This window comes from Zingiber officinale, chromosome 6A (assembly GCF_018446385.1).
Source record: "Zingiber officinale cultivar Zhangliang chromosome 6A, Zo_v1.1, whole genome shotgun sequence".
Classification (NCBI taxonomy): Eukaryota; Viridiplantae; Streptophyta; class Magnoliopsida; order Zingiberales; family Zingiberaceae; genus Zingiber; species Zingiber officinale.
Window position 1 is genome coordinate 85911619 of NC_055997.1, and position 16232 is coordinate 85927850.

General features: G+C 38.4%; 2 protein-coding genes across 3 annotated transcripts; one reads left to right on the forward strand and one right to left on the reverse strand.

Annotated features, from left to right (window-relative positions):
- Nucleotides 1-631: 631 nt before the first annotated feature.
- On the reverse strand, nt 632-2907 carry LOC121996797 (cytokinin dehydrogenase 3-like). Its single transcript, XM_042550915.1, has 4 exons — nt 1722-2907; nt 1391-1651; nt 1057-1319; nt 632-987 (listed from the first exon to the last, which is right to left on the reverse strand). The coding sequence occupies exons 1-4, from the start codon at nt 2430-2432 to the stop codon at nt 660-662; spliced, it is 1563 nt and encodes a 520-aa protein (XP_042406849.1). The 5' UTR covers nt 2433-2907; the 3' UTR covers nt 632-659.
- A 368-nt stretch (nt 2908-3275) lies between these two features.
- On the forward strand, nt 3276-15400 carry LOC121996798 (protein EXECUTER 1, chloroplastic-like). Of its 2 annotated transcripts, none has more exons than XM_042550916.1 (12): nt 3276-3823; nt 4771-4887; nt 4953-5018; nt 7258-7364; nt 10433-10511; nt 11183-11899; nt 12678-12801; nt 12902-13071; nt 13909-13983; nt 14050-14142; nt 14244-14371; nt 14999-15400. In XM_042550916.1, exons 1-11 carry the CDS (start codon nt 3332-3334, stop codon nt 14334-14336), a joined length of 2133 nt encoding a protein of 710 aa, XP_042406850.1. In that variant the 5' UTR covers nt 3276-3331; the 3' UTR covers nt 14337-14371; nt 14999-15400. The 2 variants fall into 2 exon arrangements, with proteins under 2 accessions (XP_042406850.1, XP_042406852.1); XM_042550918.1 differs by having other exon boundaries at nt 15077-15400.
- Nucleotides 15401-16232: the final 832 nt, after the last annotated feature.

A 16232-nucleotide genomic window follows, 5' to 3' on the forward strand; every position in this document is an offset into this window, starting at 1 on the left:
ATCAAATTGGGAAAGTAGATGATTGAATAATATTCCAGTCGCTATCATCTGCCAATGTCATGATGTAGACATAATACCAGGATAGATCACAAATCTATCTCTTGTCATTTTATGCTGTAAATTATCAAAAGTAACTTTGGCTTAAAATCTGTCAGTAACTTAGCATTAAAATCGAAGTTAACTTCTGAAATTGATACAATAAGACTGCATGCTTCAGTTACTCATGCTGTGAACCAACAGTAATTCTCAGCTGATGATGTTTCAGAGAGATCAACCTACTTCCAGAGAGAAAGACTTCACCATCATTAAAGTTGATAATTATACAAGATGCCATGAAACAGATGCAACAGAATCTCCCCATGTCGAAGCAGAGAGCATGCAACTCCACATGCAGTGTGTCCTTTAAGCAGGGCATGCCCCTGGCCTTGAGAAATCAACTCGAGAGACTGTCCAAACAGTTGGGCTGCAGCATTGGATGTGACTGGGAATTTAGATTTGTGATCTAATTCTGGGTACCAAGCAAGGCAAGAACTTGTGTTTCTTGAGCACATCTCCTGTGAACCTTGGGAAACCATGTGAATCCTGTTGACGATACAACGCCTGATAAAAACTGGTTTCTGATCTTGTTTTCTTTTTCTCCTTTTGGTGCTTGTTACTTGCTACGAGGAAGAGACGGACCTTCTAGAGAATATTCCCTGCCCGGGCGCCAAGATACCGAGCGGGTCGAACTGAGCTTTGCGCCCCGCGAACCGGTTCCAGTGACGGCCGAAGTGGCTGAACCATCCCGCCGGCGAGGAGTGGTGCGGGATGTACTGTTTGGCTCCGGCGTCGGAGGCTGCTCCGGTGATGCGGAGGTTGGTTTGGAGGAGGTTCTGCAGGCAGTCGGCTGGGCAACTGTCCTGGTTGGTCGACCGGAGCATGCCGACGATGTACACCACCTGGTCGTCAGCGGCGTCAGGCAGCACCATTGATGTGTTCCTGTCCCACCTGAACGTACGAATATCTTAATCAAATTTTAATTCACTTTTAATCGAATGCAGCAATTTTAACTCTCACTTGTCTCTTAGAACTGGGTAGATGAGGACAGGGCCCTCAAATTCCTCTGCAGAAATGTTCTCCAAGAGCAAGTCGATGAACTCACTGATTCCAGACTTGGGTACGAACATGTTGAGCCAAGGGTGAGGCACTTCCCACAGCCCAGCGCTCCTCAGGCTCATCTCCTCCATCCTAACCCTGTTGAGGAAATCATAGTAGGAGACCTCCACAGTGTACAATTGAGATGGCAAGTTCCTCATCTGCCTCGAAACCTCCTCGACCACCTGCAACGAGATGATCACTGCTTCATCACTTACCCTGAGCAAGAGAGACTAAACGGTACACTAATATTGACCTGATCTGTGTTGATGTCCTTGGAACTGTGGTCATGGACAGCGTACTCAATGCAGTAGTAGACCTTCGAACGGCCTTCACTATGGAACTCTGGTGCGAAGTGTAGGTGAGCAGGGAAGGCGGTTGTGAAGCTGTTGAGGGATTGGTCGTTGAGAACTATGAAGCCTTCAACGTAATCCACCAAGTTAGGCATCGAAATCAACAGTTCTTGGTCCTGGGTGAAGGTCTGGACATCATCATAGAAGGCTCTCACCCACTTGACCTATCGATCACCAAAATTAAGATCATCCAAAACACGGAATAGCCAAAACCAGTGAGATTCTTGGACTCACCTTCTCTGGAGCTTCTTGAAGCAGGATTCTTGCACTTGTTATGATGCCAAACTGGCCTAAACCACCTAGAACTGAATAGAAAAGCTCTGAACTTTTGGTGGGGGAGCAAGTCACTACCTCCCCTTTGCCTGTCACCACATCCAGTTGTAGGACATTGCTGATCTGAGGGCCATACTTGAAAGCTTGGCCACTGATGCCACCGATGGAGAGAGTGCCGCCAATACTGAGATAGAGGTAGTCAGTCCATGACCTTGGAGCCAGCCTATGCTTCAAGCTCTCCTCCAGAAGCTCGATCCAGAGTGCTCCACCACTGACATCGACATAAGAGACATCAACTTCCCCTTCTCCCTTCCTGTGGACTTCTATATTGGAAGGCATAGCGTCCATCTCAATGACTATGCCATCCAGTGCCTGGGCTTGGCCATAGATGGAGTGCCCAGCTCCTCTCGCGGCAACTGTGACCTCGCTGAAGGATGAACCAGAGAGGAAGCTGAGGAGAAGGGAGATGTCTGCTGGGGACTTGGGTCTGAGAATTGCCGAGGGAAAGCTGAAGTGAATCCTTCCGAAGTCCATGGATGCCGTGTTTGTGTTCTGGTGGAAGTTTAAGGGGTCTAAGCCCATGGGACTCTGGATGAACTTGCATGGAGAACAGAAGAGAGCAAGAAGCAGGACAAGGATGTTGGCTCTGGCACAAAACTGAGCAATCTCCATTCAAGGGCAAAGGTAGGGAAGCAGCAGCAAGGCCTCATTTAATAGGTTCTAACATAAAAGATGGATGATTAAGAAGAGAGAGAGAGGGAGAGGACAGGAACATAATTCAAGCCCGCATGGTTCCTCAATGTCAGTGCTGCTCGCTAGGCGCTGTGTTCTTCACCACGGACCATTGTTTTGGTGGCTTTCGCAGAAGTTTTTTTTGTCTAAAGGAATTTTTGATTGATTTCAGTCATTGTCAGAACAAGATTTAGTGACTTAGCGCACTTCCATAATGGTCCTCTCGCAACATGGTTCCAGAATAAAAGCTATGCATGCGTGGATCATACTGCAAGCTCCAAACAAACACTGCAGCATTAAGCTTTTCTTCTTCTGTATGATCAGAAATCCACCATTATTGGCCACCCATGCCGCTTTAACCAGCTTCAGTGGATCCACAGTACTCAGGATCGGAGATTCCTTGGCATACCAAATGCTGTTAGGTATTGACTTGCAGTAATTTTTAGGTCAAGGCTACTTTTTCCATGTGCTGTTTCCTGCTCTAAGAATGATGTTGTTGGACTAAGAATCGAGATTTAGATCCTCACTGGCTACTAAATTAGTCATCATTTCTATTGAATCAGGAAAGCAAAAAAGAAGCAATCTATATGAATATATTGCAAGATTTGGTCAACCGTTCTAGTCATTAACATGAACCAAAAAAAGTCAAACATTAGTCTGCGGTCTCAATAATAACTTTGGACCATAACATGGCCCATTTTTAAATGGGCTGGGCTCATTTCCCCTTTAGCGGGCCCTCACCATACGAGCGTCCATTTCGTATCGTGGTGGTGATCTCGCGACGGCATCTTTCACGGCCCCGTCGAATGTAATCCTCTCTCTCTCTCTCTCTCTGAAGAATGGCTTCGATCCCTTCTGCGCGTCTCCCACCGGCGTCGTCGGCCGGCCACATCGGCTCCGACTCCACCAGATTCCCAAGGAAAATACCAGTGTACCTCCCTCAGCCGCCGCTCCTGCCACTCCCCAGGCTCAAGCGCGTCGGCACTTCTAGGGCTCCGCCGAGCCCCTTCCTCTGCTGCTGCCACGACGGCCCTTCGTCTGGCGGGCAGGAGGAAGGTTCCTCCTCGAAAGATGGATCTTCCCCTATCAGCTGGGACTCGCTCATCCACGAGATCGTCCGTGGCGCTGCTAAAAGGTGGGACGAGTTGGTGGCATCGTGTCGCAATTCTTGGTCTAAGAATGGGTTGCCGGTGGTTGCCTCGGAGGCGGGAAAGGAGGTTCTTGGGGAGGAAGAGGAGAATGAGGAAGATGGAGGGGAGTGGGATTGGGAGAGGTGGAAGCGGCATTTTGCGGAAATTGAAGAGTACGAGAAGCTTGTTTCCATCTTAAAGGTAAAATATTCCATTTTTAATTGTACTTTCAGATTGATGGTGGAGTCTAGTGGAGTCAGTAATATTTATTTAAAAGAAGATCTATTTCACTTATGTTAAATTGCAAAATTGGAAAGGGAAAAATCAAGAGGCTACACATTTTCAATTATCTTGTGCATTCTCTTGGTCAATCACATTAAAGATGATCAACCGTTTGAGTGTGGGAATTGAAAAATGTGGGTTCAGAAAGTGAGAAAAAAATAATCCAAACAGGCTTTGGGAAGAGTTTTGAAATGATATCAGCTGGTACTAATAAAGTTGTATAGTCGCCACAATTTGGTACATGCCAATGTCAGTTCAAATCTCATCAGGCAGGTAAAGGTACTATGAAAATGGTACATAAGACATCTACTATCTGGTAGAATCAGTCCCCATTGAAGTTTTCGGACCATGGTCGCACTGGTTTTTATGCCTACAGGAAGTAGCAAAGAACCACAGGCTGTTGAATCTGCAGATAGACCACAACTTTCATGTTTGGCTCAACTAAAGAAAGAATGATTAGAGAAAGAGAGTCAGAAGGAAAAGTTGGGCAGGGCAAGCAACATGGGCTAAATGAACAAAAATGAATCGCATTTGCAACATAATGTCTTTAAAGAGCAAATTCCTAGTTGACTGAAAACCATAATTCTCTAGTTGCCTAATAACTCATAATTAAACCTTGGTAGATAACAACATTTCTAGCATGTAATGGCTTTAAATGCCTGATTATTTTTAAAATGTTAAAGCTGTAACTTAACTGAAAACAACACCACGAAATTTGAAGTTGAAACTTAACCTAGTACACAACTTGAGTTTCTCTCGTTATTGTCATGTTTATTATATTTTAGTGAACCTTTTTTTTATTTTTTCGGACAACCGTAGCTTTAGTTTGGCTGATAGTTTCATGGCATTGGATGACCTTATTTCAGTCACAATTGAATGAGGCTATTTTGAGAGAGGATTATGAGGATGCTGCAAAGCTGAAGTTGGCTATGTCTGGTGCTGCAAAAAAAGATGTTGTTGGAACAGCATTAACTATTATGAATGTAAGAAAGTTGTCTTATGAGCTTATTGTGTTTGATTTATTTTCTAAATATCCTTGTTACCACAGAGAGCTATAGAGGAAGAGAGATACAATGATGCGGCTTTCATTCGCGATCATGCCGGAGCAGAACTGGTCAGTTAGTTGTAAAATAACTTATTCAATTGTTACATCGTCTTCTTCATCAAGCTGTGTTTGTCCTAACTATTTGGGATTGACTATGTGAAGCTAATCCCGTACATTGATCTCTACTCATTGTTCTCTATGAAAGACTATCACTAGCAGTCAATTCTAACATACTGATTCAAATATTAATCGATCTACAGATTATCTGTCATGGGATGCTTTGCGGAAGCTGTTATTCCTTTACAATGTATTTAATATGATAATAGGAATAGAAAATTTCTTGAAAGTTTTTTTTTTCCTGTTACATTTGTTATTATCAACATTAAGAAGTTGCCAACTTAATGTAGCATTCAGATCTGGCTGAGCTCAGAAAGTCTTAATTCACCAGGATTGTTGTTAAATTCTGCCTTGTTGTATTTAAGGCCTACCTTATAGTTTTTATATCAGTTTCCTTTGGAATTTGGGAGCATATTTTGTTGCGAGTGTTGAAAACTTTAAAGTGTGGTCGCACAGAATATATACAGAATTGTTCAGTCCTAGGTGAATACAAATATTTTCTATGAAATGTCATCTTTAGTTAAACTAAAAAGTATAAAAATTAACTGTTGATGCGATTAATATAAATTAGATGTTTGCTTGATGTAGACACATGTACAGAAATTTGTGGGGGGCTTTAGCAATTTAAAGTTTAATTAAATGCTCAACTCCTGGTGACTTTTTTGAAAACGAGACTTTTAGCAGACACTTGAATTAGCATTTTGATGTATGAATAAATTCTTTTTATTTGAGAATTTTAGGTTCATTATAAGTTTACCTCGTTTCAGCATTTGCTAAGGTTAAATCATTTGTGTTAGAATTGACTTCTCCAGCAAGTGTTTCTAGTAAAAATAAATTCACTTTGGAAGAAAAACTAACTACTAGAAATTACTACATTATCACAACAGGAGAAGAAATCCCCAAGCACGAGCCTTAGATATCTACAGTTCTTTCTTATTTGGATTAATAATACTAAAATCCTGTGTGCAGGATATAACTTGTATATGAATTACATCAGAATATTAGAAAACTAAAACTTAATTCCCTAGTCGATGCATAGTAAATGCATTGGAGATGGTAAATTGAATCATTATTTTTCTCTCACCTCTTTCTGTGCGTATTGTCATTATGGCCTGTCATCAGTGATTTCTGACTCTTGCTATTCCTTCAAGTTGTTGTGGGATGCTATCGTTTTACTGTCGTTTCAGTATCTCCTCTCACTGTTTCCTGCATCTCTTTTCTTTTTTAAAGATTTCCAAGTCTGATCTTTTCAGTTCCCACCTTTTTCTGACTAAATTATGATGCGTAAGAGCTTTCATGCCATTACTCTAGGCTTGTTAGTTAACCTTGCTGGTAATAGGCACATTTGTCTTACTTTTACTTAACTCGGCTACACACAGCTGCATACTGGCTTGAATTGAATTTCTTTGCCTGTGTTTGGCATAAACTTGAGTCTCCTTGTAACAAACATGTGTTTGTAAGCCTATTTTCTCTCCAATTCATAGGAATATTGCTCAATTTAGCATGCGTATCAATAGAATTTAACAAAAAATCATTTAATGGAGCATTTTACTATAATAAGCAAACCTAAGGACTCAATTGTATGGATATGTAAACATCAGGATTTCAGTCTCTCAATTTATAGAAAGTAAACCTACTTGATCTCATATGAAAGTTGGATTTCAGTCTCTCAATTTATAGAAAGTAAACATACTTGATCTCATATGAAAGTTGCATATATGGCTCCGAGAGAGATCTTTCGTATTTTTCAAGATGCACCTTACAAAAAGGGGTCAAAAAGCCAAAAACGAGTAATTCATTTTTAGCCCTTTAAAGAAATTGTTTGTAGAGTCTCTTTCATGCCCTTTTCACATTGAGGTACTGTAAAAGGAAAAACTTTTTGGTTAACCAAAATCCGAAACACAGTAGAAAATCATTGATTTATTACCATCTTGAAATATGTTATAAACAACTAAAATAGTATATTTAAACTTTGTTATACCACTTATGCTGCAGATTATTTCTCATATTGAATAATTTAATTCAGATTAAGAAATGCTTGATGTTTGTCTCTATTTCGGAAGTTGCTGGAATTGTTTCTATTTTACACAATAGATCTTCTGCGTCAAGTGAAGAGTAGCATGATAATTCTCCCCCTTTAATTCCTTGTTCTTCATTGAAGATTGATGTCTGATGTTGAAAGACATGCCAGGTTGGTTGGTGGGCTGGAATTTCAGAAGATGGCACTGATCCATATGGTCGGCTTATATGTATAATGGCTGAGTATGGAAGATACGTCGCAAGAAGCTACAGTCCCAGGTATATTATCTATATTCAGGTTTTTGCAAAACCAAATAATGCATCTACTATTTTGTAAATAGTTTTATTTTTATATATATTGAGTTGACAATAGATGTTTTTTTTTTCCACCATTTATTTGGTTAATTCACATTGGAATTGGCTAGCTGAATTTGAAATGCACTTCATAATTCATATGCATCAGAACTCGTAAGTAGGTTTGTTTTGATTATTCATCCTGGCCCTGGCTGCTTGTATATGTAGTCATATTAAAAAAAACCTAGTGCATGGTTGTCCGCCATAGTATATAGGAATTGACATGGCTATGCAAATTTTTAATGGCCCACATGAATCATAATTCATTCCCTTTTAAATTACTAGATTTAACAAGCATTCTATACTAAGGTACAGACTGCCCTCGAGAAAGATAAATGATTTAGTCCCCATCATTATTAAATAAAGTATCATCAAAATCATAGGGATTCCTTGGCTACAGAAGCCAGAACAGATTCAAAGAATGATAACTTAGTGATCTTAAACGAAAAGGAGTACATTTGGACCAAGCTTGATGTGGGATTTAGTTGAGCTTTGAGAACTATATAGTCTCTCAAATATGGAAGAGCTCCAAATTCACTTGTCCCAAGATTAAGGAAATACTACTTTCATTAGTTGCTTTACTTGAAATACAACAATGTATAGGAAATTGATTGCTTTAAGGAATTCAATGATATGTTAATGTGTTTCTACGATACTTCTTCCTGTTATAATTTTCTTTTTTTTTTGAAGCTTTTGCATAGACGCTAGACATTTTGCATCCATTGTTTGAAGATATTTCATAATATTTCTCCATCTTTAAGTTGACAAGTTGGATCTAATTGCTCTTCCTATTTGAAACTATCAGTAGTTAGTTTCTTAGGGGTTGATCTGTTGCAGGATGTGTTTAAAAACATGAAGAAAAGTATAATATAAAATCATAGATGTGATTTTACACGGTTTAACAATGGTTTGCCTTAGTTCTCTACCAGTTGGAGAGAATAAGTGGCCAAATCAAGGTTTAAAATCTTGACTTGTGCCGAGGTTTCGATGAGCGGGCACGATACGGTATCTGTATCGTATCGTGCCGTGCTAATATGATTTCAGTATTTTCTAAATATAAAATATATTAACTAAATAAAGTTAATCTAAATATTTTAAAAATAAATATATAAAAAAATAAAAATAACTATATATATATATAATTAATTAATGAGATAATTTTATTTGAGTTTAATTAAATCTATTTAAATTATCTCAACTATAGCTAGGAGTTGATTGAAATTATTAACCTAACTTATTTAATTAAAACTTAAGTTCATCGCGTGCTCTTCTTCTCATTCCTGTTCGTGACGGGCAAGGCGTCCTCGATGACCGTGAGGCACGCAGGAGGCGTCCTCGGTCCTTCCGTGCATTCCTCTTCTTCTCCTTCCTATTTGTATGCTCCTCTTCTTCTCCTTCCTGTTCGTGCCACCAGCGACACGTGCTGGTTTTGGTCGATGGGTAGAACGCAACGTTTCATGAGTACTGAGCGGGATGACACGGATTTTATTCCTTGGGCCAAATTATAACTGATTGGGCTTAAATTTTCTATACAAAATTGCTACTATTAGTATATCACTTTTGTATCTCATTTCTCATGTAGTCACTTGAATTTCATGAAGAATTGGTTACAGTCGCTAGTGATTTGAGCCACCTGCAAGGAACTTTCCAAAGCGTAGTGTAAATTATTGTGAAAGTCAAGTTGTTTCCAAGTCTTAACGAGTGTTGAGATCGTTCTTGAGTAGTATGCTTGTGTTTTTGGACCAAGCTTTCTTGTTAATTTTGAACATGTATACACACATGCGCACACATCTATATTTTTATTCATATAAGGTTATTGTCATATATATTATTTGATGTATGTTTATATATTAATGTTTCTGCTTGAGATTGCAAACGAGTGAGCCATCGGACAACTGTCTTCGATGTTGATCAGATCGTTGAACGCCAAGGAGAGTTGATCGTTAGGAGAGCCCATGAAGCTAGAGAGAGAAGAAGAGTGTTAGAATGGAAGCCAAGGGTGCTCCGGCTCAGCCACTCTTACGCTCAAGTTAGTCTCGGGCGGAGGAGAATAGAGAAGAAAAGGAACAGTGAATGAAGAGATGCAGTAGTGCTATGTGCGTGCGTATGCGTACCTTAGCTTGCATATGTGGGCTCTTTTTATAGTACTGTTGAAATGGTACTTCTCTCATTAATAGGATGTCGTGTTAGAGTAGGGAAAATGTCACATTGTCATATCTTCACCGTATTATATACTCCGTATCTATGTAATCATACTGCTCCACGCGCTCTAACACTCCACGTGCTGCCCCACACAAGCTCATAAAATATAGAATTATCTTGACCAAAGAGCTTGGCCAGCTAAGTAAAGGAGGATTAAATCGAATGGCGCGAGCAGATCGATAGAGCTAAGTAGTGAGTTGGGGGAGTTGAGTCCTAGGAGTCGGGCAGACCGACGCGAGGAATCGAGAGATCTAAACTGGCTGAGCGAGGCCGAACGGATATGCGCAGGGCGTAGGGTCGGATAGGTCGAGTGGAGTTCTGAACATTCTTAATGTCGGTCTATCATTTTTGATGCAGATGGATTGGCCGAGCAGAGACGCGTAGGCATCGAGTTGACGGGGCCGAGTGGATCTAAGTAGAGTGTAGGGTTGGCTAGGCCGAGTGGAGTTATGAACATTCTTAAGGTTAGTCTATCATCTTCGATGTAGATGGATAGGCCGAGTGGAGATGCATAGGGCATTGGGTCGGCAGGGCCGCTTGGATCTGAGGGAATCAGGGGAGTAGAGCCCAAGGAGTCGGGGCCTGGAGTCTACTTTGACTTTGGGTTGACTTTTGACCAAAGAACGAGGATGGACTTCGCCACGTGGAGGCCTTTAGTATCCTACACGTCAATTAAATTTGTTGGATAAAGGACCATTTTTTTTCTTTTTAGATACCTAGTGAGAGGTTTTATCTATGGATTTGTTTGTGTGGTAATATTGCTCAAGGGCTCTTGCATAATATATTTGCAGACAGCTAGCCAGTGGCAGGGCAGGTCTTCCTCTCTTTGAGATTTTCTTCACCAAAACAGATGGAGATTACAGACAACAGGTACATTAAAAGTAGCTTACATCTGTAGTTGATCAATGACTAATTACTGATGTCTAGCCAGTGACAAAATTGTAGCCAGAACAATTTATTCTAAACTAACAAAATGATAATGAGTGAAGATTGAGGGGGTGTTTGGTTGATGAGTTTGGGAATAAGGGAATGGAATGATAGTAAAAGATAGTGTTTGAATTGTGGGTTTGGGAATGATAATTTGGGAATGATTTCTAGATTTATGGGAATCAACCAAACCCATATAACTAAGTGGGTTTCATTTCCATTTCCATTCCATCTTACTATCAAACCCATACCCATAGTCATTTCCATCATTTAACCAAACGACACCTGAGAAAAAACACATGTATCTCAAGCTATTTATTCTAGACAAACAAAATGATAATGAGCAAAAGAACGATTGAGAAAAAACATGTATCCCTCATTTAGGTGAAGATACACTATGATTTCATTATCTTCCCCACACTCCCTCTTACTCCTCATCCAAGTTAATACTGAATATCATTCTATTGGGATTCAGTGCGCCTTGAATCTGTTTTTGGAGCTCTAGTGATATTACATTTTTTTGGATACATTGTAAGATTGTCAAACTCTAGATGCTACATTTTTCACTTTTTTAAGAGATTAACTGGGTAAAGAGTGATGCATGTTTTTCTCAGGTGGTATATTTGCAAAAACTTGAAAATTCTGAAGACTCGACAAATAATTCCGTGAAAAAACCAGGTTCGAACAGCTTAAACTTGTATGATGGTCCAAAAGGGGAAAAGTCAGAAAACAGCTTACAAGCACAAGATTTAAAGACAGTTGAAGGAAAGGATGGTGATATAAATATGATGGATGGTATTTCTATTATCCAGAATGTTTTACGAGATCTAATTCCTGGTTCCAAGGTCAGGGTCATAAAACTGGGGTCACCTGGGAAAGTGGGCAAAGATATAATCAGCAAAGTTGTTGAACAGATAATGGAGGAAGAGGATGATGGTGACGAGGAAGACAGTTGCAATGAAGAGTTAGAAAGTATAGAATCAGATGGCCTTAACGCTGAAAATGACATTGAAGAGGTAGAAATGGAAGCTAGAGATTTGGCAAGTTCACAAGAAGAGAAAAGTGAATTATCATTAAAAGTCATTATAGGTGATTTAACACCAAAATCATTTGCTGATGTGCCCCCCACCAATCTGGTCCGTGTTCCAGCAAAGCTAGAGAAAAGAGATAACTCATCATTTTCAATTACTTTGGGGCAAGATGCTGTCAAGAATAGAAATGAGAGGAAAAAACATGCTTCAAAGAGAAAAACTTTTGCTGCAAAGAATGCTGATCTTCTGTCATTTGAGCTTGCTAAAATGATTCCTGATAAAGATAGGAAGCATTTGAAGGTAAGCAGCATATATATACCTTCTAATCTCTACTTGTTGTTTGTTACTTCATTACATTTTCTTTAAGGAATGGATTGCAGAGGAAGGTCACTGAACCCCAAAATTGTAAGAATCTTCTGCAATTCCTGTTTCAGATACTAGATCCTTAGACCTGATACTTTTATAAGGAATGAAATTTTCAGTAAGATAATGTGTTTTTTGTACAATAAGGAAATCACTTTACAAAAAAACTCAACGAGTCACCAAAGAGGAAAATATCTTAGATTGAAGAATGAATCTAGGGTCCTAACCCCTTATAAACTCAAAATAATAAAGTCATAAAAATGCCTAATTTATCTCTAGAAGTTATAGCAATTTCTAATTTTCTTGGAAAGTTGTAATAAACTTTTAACAACTCTTGAAAATTTTAAAAACCTAATTTTTGTATCTCTAAAGTGTTAAAAGAATTTTCTAAATTGATCTTCAATTTTCAAACTGCCTCAGTTTTAGTTTTTTCTAGTGTTTTACACTAGTTAGATGTCTTACCTGTGTATTTCAGGATGGTATTTTAAACCAAAAATAACCACCATTATTTTTTTTTTTCATATAAAGTTCCGCACGGCACCATTCCCTCTCTCCCTGTTTTTTATTAGCAACATGAATTGTAAAAAAAAAAAAAAAATGAATTGTTTAAAAACTATATTCTTTTGCTTACAATCAGGACCTCTTTTATTTGTTGCAACTGTCATTGTTTCACTTATAGTTATTGTGGCGCCTTATATCCCAGCACATGATGCAGGTATTAAAAGATCTTCAGGAGCTAATCAACTACAGTGTTAACAACAGACAGAACTATCATTCTTTATATGAAACTACACTATTCCGCCAAATTAAGATGCCTTCAACTTCAGATCCACTTAGTGGTATTACTCAATACGCCAGCATTTATCTCTTATTCTTGCTCTGAGTAATATTCAGTTTTTGTCATTTCCTGTCATTTATGTTGGTTGAAAATTGTGATAGGACTATACATTGGTTCACATGGAATGTACAGCTCCAGTGTCCTCCATCTTAAGCGCAAATTTGGACAGTGGCAGGAGGATAGTACATCTCATAAATATGCAGATCTAAAATTTTATGAATATGTTGAAGCTACTAAACTGACTGGTGATCCTTCTGTGCCGGCTGGGCAGGTATTCCTTATCATGTTTTTGCAGTTGACAGTGACAATCCTATAACTTCTTTAAGACTTTTCGGAAGACTTCCTGATAAGCTGAGTGCAAAGAAAGATAATTACATATAAAAACATTTGGAATCACATATAGTTGCTATCATGAAAAATAACTGAGCTTACAGATAGCATTAGAACATGTTTAATCAGGAGAGAACATCCATGATGCAGACTGCCAAGTAGAATATACTAGAAGATTATATGACGAGCTTAATGCTTCACCCATTATTTTTTATGTATTTTCAAAATAGTTGCACATGCATTGTCTTAGATGTACTGGAAACACTGTTTCCTAGGATAACAAAGTTGCAAAGTTCATTCATATTCAATTAATATCTTACTCAACATTTAGAAAAGCTACTGTCATATGGCTGTATTACATGCCAAATGATTTAGATTTTAGTGTTGTGCATTTGAGCACAATCTTGGGTGTCCTCTGTTACTCCCGACTTCGACAAGAGCTTTATTAAGTATCATATATATAATCAAGTAATCAATAAACCAAGGAGACAATGGAAAATTTGATTACATGTGGATTTTTTTGTTGGTTCAATCAGAAAACCACGTGGTGGGAGGCTGACTAATTTACCTTCCTGTTCGGAGGTCAAAACACTGCTTAAATATCTATCATAATGCAATGATTCCCACTAGTATTTCTCTTCCGCAATTTTTCATATTTTTTAAAGTGGATAATATTAAAACGGTTATGGATTTTGTTGCACCTAGCAATTTGTACTTGTTAGTGTTCTGGTTAAAATACAATTTCTAATTTTCCATATGATATCCATGCTATCAACAGGTTGCATTTCGTGCAAAGCTGGGCAAGCAAAATCAGCTTCCTCATCAGGGAATAATCCCTGAAGAATTTGGAGTGGTAATTATCAGATGCATTTCCAATATTTCCTGGTGTGATAATTCTTATAAAGTTATTCTGTATCAGATTGCTAGATATAAAGGACAGGGGAGGCTAGCTAATCCAGGTTTTCGAAATCCTCGATGGGTTGATGGTGAGCTTGTTATTTTTGATGGGAAGGTATTGATTTGTCTATCATGATATTGATTTAATGTTCAAGTCAAGAATTCAAGAATTATCGTAAAGAACCATGATCTTTATGATATATAATGCTTCTGCAGTACATTAGAGGAGGTCCAGTTATTGGTTTTGTGTATTGGGCACCTGAATCTCACTTTTTTTTATTCTTCAATCGATTAAGCCTACCGGCTTAGGATGGCGTTGCATGTCGCTCAATGTAGATAGAAAGGTAACTTATACGCTGCTCTATTTCTAGCAAAGATTAGTTTTGTAATTACAAAATTCTGATATGATTATGGATGTATTGATGTTATCTTTTAATGACAGTGCATTTGAGACAATTATTTCCATTTATTCAGCATATGTTTTAGGTGAATATGATTGGAGAATTACCATAGTACTTAGTATATTATAAGTTGGACTTCTGCGTACGATCAGAATTTTTTTTCTAAAGCTAGGATCCAGTCAATTAACACCCATTTTTCAAAAAGAGAGAGAGACTAGGAAAGCATAAAATATATTTGTTTCGGACAGTGGATTCGTCAAGAATCATCCAGATTTTTCTAATTAAGTGAGACTACTAGATTTTCTAGAAACACTAAATGCACCTAAATCAACCTAAACAAACAATGGTGTCATGGAAATAACCAAGATTTTGATCAGATGTTAGCTTCATACTAGTAAACTCGGATAGCTTCATACTAGTCATGATCTTTGGTTTAAGGAGTCGAGCCTGTCAAGACTTTTATTGTTTCAGGGGTCTGTTTTGTTCTGCACCCAATGGGCGAACTCTAACATCTTATCTATCAGTTTCTTTTTTCCTGAAAAGAACTAATTTTGTTGGTTACTGATTCAGGTTTTCATCAGATACATGAGAATGGGTAGCTTGTGATTTTGATCGAAGACTGATGAGTAATTGCTGATGATCATGCAGATAGTCGCATCACAGAAGTTCCCTACCTCGCCACCCTGCGTCCGTGCAGGTACTTACAAGGGAAATGCAGCATGGCTTCTTCAATTTTGCCGCTCACAATTTGCTGTCGTATATATATATTTTTTTCCTATCATGCTACCGAATGGTAAACCTTGTTAATGATAGTTAAAATACTTCGATCTTATCACCATGTAATTGACCTCAGCTGCTTGCTCTGTGGTTTCCCCACCTTTCTTTTTATTTTTATTTTTATTTTTGTAAAAACTTGTCCAAAGCTTGTCTGTTTGCTGCTTGGATACAAATTTCAGGCTAATTCTTCACCAAAGTTCCCTATACATGTGCAGGACTTATAAATAAATTGTGTACATCCGTTCGATGAATACTTCTGGGTGGTCCTCATAGGTTTGGACATTCAGGAGTATTCCCAGATATGCTCTCGGATGTTCGGATTCTTTTTGAGAATCTGGGCATTTCGAGAATCAAGGCTCTTGGACTTGTGAGGGTCACCCTAGAAGTGTGCATTGAATGGATGTGTAGTGTATCAAAGTTATATATATGGTCTCTCATGCGGGAGGGCGCTTCCAATGATTAGAGGTGTCTCCCCTTCCAATGATTAGAGGTGTCTCCCCGCATGAGAAACACTCATGCACGTTCATGCACATTGCCAACGCAGGGTGTGTAGGATAATAGATCTCTCTATATATACACACGTACGGGATTGGTATTGTACTCGATTTCTATGCTTGATTGAGTGTGTGGGGCGTCCGACTATCTGTGAGAGTTGTAGATGGGAGTCGAGTGCTTCATTTTTATTTGATTTTTTTTTTATTTAACCAGGAGCTTTATCGATATATGAAAATTTAATCGTTCCTAATAATCTTAATCTCCCTTGTAAGTGAGGATTTGCTAATAGTGGGTCATATAGCTTGCACACCTAATATAGACAACGGGTGTGTGCAGTTGTGGAATCGACGGAATCGGTGATATATATATATATATATATATAATTTTTTATTATGCCAATAAATGTTTATATTTAATATTTAAAGGTTGGATTATAATATTAAGTACATACAAATTTATTTTTTTCTGGATATATAGGGTAAGGTGTGTAGGATATTAAAACTATATATATAGTTGATATGCTTCTCGACTC